The sequence below is a fragment of the Triticum aestivum genome, chromosome 4A, assembly GCF_018294505.1.
Source record: "Triticum aestivum cultivar Chinese Spring chromosome 4A, IWGSC CS RefSeq v2.1, whole genome shotgun sequence".
Classification (NCBI taxonomy): domain Eukaryota; kingdom Viridiplantae; phylum Streptophyta; class Magnoliopsida; order Poales; family Poaceae; genus Triticum; species Triticum aestivum.
The window spans coordinates 109,867,350-109,874,263 of NC_057803.1; the positions used below are offsets into that span (position 1 = coordinate 109,867,350).

The 6,914-nt window shown below is 40.5% G+C and overlaps 1 protein-coding gene across 1 annotated transcript; it reads right to left on the reverse strand.

Moving 5' to 3' along the window:
- Nucleotides 1-466: 466 nt before the first annotated feature.
- On the reverse strand, nt 467-4,258 carry LOC123085460 (guanosine nucleotide diphosphate dissociation inhibitor At5g09550). Its single transcript, XM_044507094.1, has 13 exons — nt 4,058-4,258; nt 3,884-3,946; nt 3,675-3,758; nt 3,481-3,588; nt 3,120-3,292; nt 2,880-2,991; nt 1,919-1,999; nt 1,780-1,842; nt 1,575-1,676; nt 1,359-1,483; nt 983-1,193; nt 835-909; nt 467-711 (listed from the first exon to the last, which is right to left on the reverse strand). Exons 1-13 carry the CDS (start codon nt 4,142-4,144, stop codon nt 652-654), a joined length of 1,344 nt encoding a protein of 447 aa, XP_044363029.1. The 5' UTR covers nt 4,145-4,258; the 3' UTR covers nt 467-651.
- Between the last annotated feature and the right edge of the window lie 2,656 nt (nt 4,259-6,914).

The following is a 6,914-nucleotide window of genomic DNA, read 5'->3' on the forward strand; positions in this document are numbered from 1 at the left end:
TGTCTGGCCTGGATAAAGCCGTTTATCAGGCAAGTTTTAGTTAACCACTACGGGTAACATGCTGAATTATTATCAGGGTCTCACCAACCACAGGCCTGAATTATTTGAAAACCCAATCCGTTCTCCGTTTTCCTCTGTCGCCTGCGCCATGCTGAATTAATTCTGGTTCTGCTCATGGAAAAAGTTGGAAGGCGTGGAAGGACCGCAACATCGTGCACTTAATTTATCCCACTGTCATCAGGACAATAGGTAGACGGACACTGGAATATCTGTTCCCTCTGTCCAAATCTCGAACCCTATTTTTATATATCCGAGAGTCGTGCCCTTCTTCTTCCCCTTATCCTGGGGTCACGGCGATGTTTTTTTTTATCGATCCTTTCGCGATGTTCAGCAGTGGTAACACAAGGGATTTGTTCAGAATGAGCATAGATGAACAATGCAATTCTCACTCACAGGTTCACGCTAGTGAAGAAATGCAGAGATTATTCGACGTATATATATATAGTTAATCCATGGTACTGTACTTTGTATCAGGAAGGACAAATGGAAGCCCAAAAGCAAGAAATGGATCGAATGGGACCGATCCATCTATGAACGAATCGATGGACAAAGAAAGAAAGAAAACTGAAATTATCTACTAGCAACAGATGTTCAAGCGGCATCATTTTCACCGGCACTGGCAGCATTCAGATCCACGGAAAGATCAAGTTCCTGCATTGTAACAGCGCAAATTGTTGAGTTTTCCAGTCAGATCTTCCTTTGGTCTTTTAATCGGCTATTATTCAGTATTGGAAATATTGACGTTTTGAATGAAAAGAAATCTAGCTCAATTACCTTTCCAGTGATCTTGCTGTACAAGGCGAGCACATCCTTCACCGTTGTCTCAAAATGGGTGGTCGCGTCGTAGCTCTGTAAAAACCAACGAATTAAGAACAATCCTGCAGTGTTGTCGAGTGAGTAAACTATGGTTGCTTCAGCTTACAGTTGTCAAGAAACAGTTGTCCTCCTCAGCAGCATTAACAGGCTCGTATCGATCGTACATGTCGAAGAACGTCTCCTCCACGGGGCCGAGCAGATCGATCCCGGGTTTCAGCTCGATCTCAGGCTTGTCGGTCTCAGCTTCAGTCGACACAAAGGCGATGAACTTGCCTTTCGGTGCAACGTTGTGAGCGTACGAGCAGCAGAACACGTACCTGCAAAATAATTGTGTCAGGTACTGCTATAGTGCTTTATCTAAGCAAGACAGCTCATGTTTAAAAACAATCATAACAGCGAGAACCAACTGAACAACAGTACACCTTATCTAACTAAGATTGTTTAAAAGTTCGATGGTTTGCTTTCATTTTAAAATTACTTACATGTCTGATTTGCGCTTCAGCTGTTTCTTTGGGAGGATAATCTGCACGGAGTGAGAATCTTTGGTGTCAGGAATGGGATGCTTCATTATGCATATCGCACGCGCCACCCTTCCGACCTTCTTCACCTGTACATTTTTTGAAGGATTTCAAGGTCATATACTACCACAAGCCTGAATCTGAAATGTACCGGTTTGCAAGCCACAGATGTATAAATACCTTGTCAGGCAAGTATGATGGGTCACAAACAACTTTTTTGCATTTTGCCGTCTCCCCTTCGGATGTCACACCAAATGCTTTACCACTCTCATCGAACTCAACCTGCAAACAATTCCAAATATAAGCATCTTTGACTGAAGATTTAGAAAGTAGCATTCCAGTATTTTTGAGTGATGGACTCTCTGGAAATGGATAAAACAGTTACCTTGCATTCTGGTTTGTTAAGCATGTATGTGCCACCATAAACAGCGCTCAGACGAGCAAATGCCTAACAAAACATTCTCAATTTCAGTTGACCAAAGTTGAAACGTATGTGAATTCATGGTAAATTGGCATGGCCATACCTGAGGGAGCTCTCCTAGACCATACAAGGGGTAGATATAAGGTGATCCACCTTGGAAGCGTGCCAATGATTCCGAATACAGCTATTGAAAGAAGACCAATCTGGAGATCAGGTTTTAATTGTCTTTTCCTCCGCAAACCCCAATACATTTATTGTCAAACTATCTGTCATGTCTTAATGTTTTTTGTTTCACCAATTGTATATTTTTAGCTGAAAACTATTCCGCATGACATGACAGATAATTCTTTTTTAAGATAGAAAAGCTATTTATGAACTCACGTGGAACTTTCCAATGCAATGTGTTGTAGAAATTGCCACCTAAAACTTTGGTTTAGAAAAATCATCTGATGTGGGGTGAAACCACGTATATATCTTTTGGTGACCAAATTATGCATGTTCTGGTTCAGAAAAATAAGCCTAGAAGTATTGCAAGTTTATAGAAAAACATCAACAGGTCCATCATAATATATGTTCCTATAGTGTATTTACTTGATATTGTAGATGTAAATATTTTTCTCTATAAAGTTAGTGAACTTATAGGCCTTACATTGCGGAACAGAGTATGATACAGAAGTGGCATAACAATCTTTGCCATTTTAAGGTCATTTTCACATGCATGTGCTTAACCTAATGCTTATTAATCTTAATCATACTGAATGAAAAAGGACGGCCACAGAGATGAGAGGACGCGGAATTGGTCCCTAGCAGCAACTTCAATCATGCGCTTACAGAGTTACAGTATATGTCCTCTCTGTAATCTATGCTCCAATATTACGCCTTAGGATATTCTCCTTTTAAGGCAAAAAATAGTTGGCTCGCGACCTTGAAGAAATTCCCAGATGCATAAAGAATTCATCAAGGCATGGTTTTGTGATACTGATCAAAATGTATGCTGACTCCAACAGGCTTGTTTTTTTTCGAAAAGGGAGGCTTGTTTTGTTTAGTAGGTGGAAATGTAGTACCTTCATTCTCTTGACAGTGTCAATTGCGGGCTCATCGAGATAGCTGTCATCGCGGTGAAGTGCCAATGCATGACCAATAAAGTCAATCGTGTCATCCTCCAGTCCATATTTGCTGATCCAAGCAAACATCATCGACGTTGCATTAGGAAATGGTGGCGAAATTCAACTTGGTTTTCTACTTCTTTTTATCACTGAGCAGTAACCCAAATACGGAGTACAACACAAGCCAAAGCAACTTACGAGATGAGTTCCCTCGTCGTGACTTTGTGCAGATTTAGGCCTTCGTGTGACTTCGCGTCATCCTCTTCGTAGTCCTGAACGTAAATGAAGAACTTCCTAGCGCGGCGCTTTTCAAACAATCCCATTAGGTTAGATTTCAAGGCTTCAACATCTGTCGCAGGGACTTTGTGGATCTATCATCATTACCAAAGAAGGAAATGTGAATCAGAACACCATGTTACAAAAAATAGTACTCCCTCCGTTCGGAAATACTTGTCCTAGATACAACCATTTCTAAGACAAGTATTTCCGAACGGAGGGAGCACATACTAATGTCAAATTATCTTTAATAGCAGTATCACGTTTGATATCAGATCCATACCTTCCCGTTGTTGTAGACGAAGCTGCCATCGACGGCCTTGAAGTTCAGATACTTTGTCACGCTGGTGCGGATCAAGACACGTACCAATGCACCGTTGGCCATCATGAACTGCAAACTCACATTTTACGGTGATCTGTATAACAGCAGAAGCACAGGAAAGACAAAGGAATTAGAGTTTACAGGCGCCTACAGACCTTGGGCACCATGTCGACGTTGTACTCCTTGCTGACACCCAGATGGTCAGGAGTGGTGTCGCTGCCTTTGAATCTCTTCCAGATCTATAAAGCGAACGGAACGAAACGTAAGACAACATAACTGAAGATTCACGAGAATTTTAAGATCTTTTGTGAATTTTGGAGAACATTTGTGATACATGGTGTTTGCAAGGGTCATGCTAGCGCACCTTGGCCAGATTCAGGGATGTAGATTCTCCACCGTAGTAGTCATTCCTGTCCATGTGAAGAACCTGTAGGTACACAAGGTGCAAAGAGAAATGATAGCTCAGGATAATGTCGCCCTTTGTGAACACTTGGTGATGATGTATCCAGCAACATTTCCAAGGGAACTCGGTGCTCACCTTGAGGCCATCGACGGAGAGGATGCCACTGAGGATGCACTCCTTGAGCCCCGTCCCCAGCACGATCACGTCGTACTCCTCATCCATCGCTCCCTGACAAACCCTTCTTCTCCGATCTACCGGATCTTCCTCTCGCGGCGGTGAGCCTCCTCCACCCCTCGCAGGTTATCTCCCCCTTCTCGGCTCGCCGTGCGTATATATGGAAGGAGCCCGACAAGCGCGCGCGTTCGCACAGGCACCGCATCCATCGGTCGCGGCTCCCGGCGGAGATGTCGTCGAGGCGCGCGGTTGCAGGTCGCAGCGCCCGGCGAGCTCGACGCGTGGCGCGCCGCGCGCCCGTGCTCTCCCCCGTTTCTTCTCTCGCGAGGTGGCGTGGCCCACCGGATTGTACGCCAAAGGCCTGGGCCACTTTCCATCATGTATTTTTAAAACTTTCATAACGTATAAAAATGTTTCTCCGGCGTTAAAAAATGGTCACATGCCTTAAAAAAGGTCAGTGATACTTCACAAAAAAAATATTACGAAATATTCGCCCGGCATTCAAAAATGGTCTGTGCCATTTAAGAAAAAGGTTTTGACATTTAAAAAATGGTTATAAACATATAGAAACACGTTTGCACGTTTAAAAAAAATGGTCATGCCATTTTTGAGAAATGTTCAAACATGTGTTTAGAAATGTTCATTGTTTATTACAAAAATGCTCAATGTGCATTTTACGAAATGTGCAACATGTATTTGGAAAATTATTCAACGTGCATTTGAAAAATAATTAATGTGCATATAAGAAAATTTCAAACTATATACAAGAAGTGTTGAATGCGTAATTTAGATAAATTCAATAAAGTATTTGGAAAATAAAATAGAAAACAAAGAATAGAAAAAACCGAAAGAAAATTGAAAGAAAGCCAATGAAAACCATCACAGAATGGCCGGCCCACTATGGCGTGCACGCACCAACTGCGAGAGGCAAGATGAGGATACATCCTGCAGTAAGCGAGATATATCCCTTGTTTTTTTTTTGAATTTTCACCGGGGGGAGGGGGGGCCTCCACCACCTGAATAGATATATCCCTTGTGATTACTAGTCAATGTGTACGTGCAATGCACGTTAATTTAAAAATATATTATGTGTATGCATATATTTAGTAGGATATTATTTGTGTGCTATTGTCTAATTACCATTATATTTGACATTGAAATTAATTGTACACTAAACGTGTTGAGCGCTCGACATCAAAACAGTCTAGGTCGTTGAATTGACATGATTTGATGACCGAGATTAATTGAATCTGCTCCTTTGGATTTTTTTTATATTGATATAAATAAAGTAGCGAGCTCTAAGCTCGCGTCACTCACACGCTACCGTACATAACCATGGCCCAGCGAGTGCAAGCAGCCACTAGCAAATGAGGGCACACCTTTTTTTCTTCTTCTTTTTTTGTTAATTAAATACCAATTTTCAAAATATTCACAAATATGCAAATATATAGTGAATTTATAAATTTATATGAATTTGTAAACAACGTTCTCGGATTAAAAGTATCTTCACAAATTAAAAATTGTTCGTGAGTTTAAAAATGTTCATGAGTTTGAAACTTTACTCTAATTTTGACAATTTTTATAAATGTTCATAAATTTGAAAAATGGTTGCAAAATTTTAAACTGTCATGAATCTAAAAACCATTTGCCAATTTTAAAAATATTCAAAAATTAGACAAAAAATATGAATTAACAAACAAATTCAAAATTGTGTTGGGGAATTTGAAAAAACACTAAAAAGATGATAAACTGAAAACTAAAAAAGTAGATTAAAAGTAAAAAGTAAAAAGGGGAATAAAAGACACCTTGGAAGCTTTAGTGATGGTGGGAGTGACGGCTGGTTAACGTCGCCGGGGTATTTTCCGTGACAAAAAACGGTTATATGTGACACAAGTGAAGCATCGCAAAATAGAGCAAATTTTGTAGTGCATCATGTATGCTATGATATTTACAAGACGTACGATGGACTTTGGGTTGCCCAAACGTCATATGTAACAGGGTGATTATAACAACAACTTATAGGTTTATTGAAAAATTTGATAAGAGGCTAGATAGCCGAGGAGTGGGATTTGCTCCTTCAACGATGGAGAGATATTCTTAGGCCCATCTTGGTGTGATGGCTGAAGGAAATATGTCCTAGAGGCAAAAATAAAGTTATCATATTTCCTTATATCATGATAAATGTTTATTATTCATGCTAGAATTGTATTAACCGAAAACTTGATACATGTGTGAATACATAGACAAAACAGAGTGTCCCTAGTATGCCTCTACTTGACTAGCTCGTTAATCAAAGATGGTTAAGTTTCCTGACCATAGACATGTGTTGTCATTTGATGAACGGGATCACATCATTAGAGAATAATGTGATGGACTAGACCCATCCGTTAGCTTAGCATAATGATCGTTAAGTTTTATTGCTATTACTGACTTATACATATTCCTTTGACTATGAGATTATGCAACTCCCGAATACCGAAGGAACACCTTGTGTGCTATCAAACGTCACAACGTAATTGGGTGATTATAAAGATGCTCTATAGGTGTCTCCGAAGGTGTTTGTTGGGTTGGCATAGATCGAGATTAGGATTTGTCACCCCGAGTATCGGAGAGGTATCTCTAGGACCTCTCGGTAATGCACATCATGATAAGCCTTGTAAGCAATGTGACTAATGAGTTAGTTGCGAGATGATGCATTATGGAATGAGTAAAGAGACTTGCCGGTAACGAGATTGAACTAGGTATGAGGATACCGACGATTGAATCTCGGGCAAGTAACATACCGATGACAAAGGGAATAACGTATGTTGTCATTGCG

Coding starts and splice junctions, on each gene's coding strand:
- LOC123085460 (XM_044507094.1), bottom strand. CDS start 4,144: ATGGATGAGGAGTACGACGTGATCGTGCTGGGGACGGGGCTCAAGGAG. Junction 3,293..3,480: donor TCGTCTACAACAACGGGAAG/GTATGGATCTGA, acceptor TAATGATGATAG/ATCCACAAAGTCCCTGCGAC. Junction 1,484..1,574: donor CATCATACTTGCCTGACAAG/GTATTTATACAT, acceptor AAAAATGTACAG/GTGAAGAAGGTCGGAAGGGT.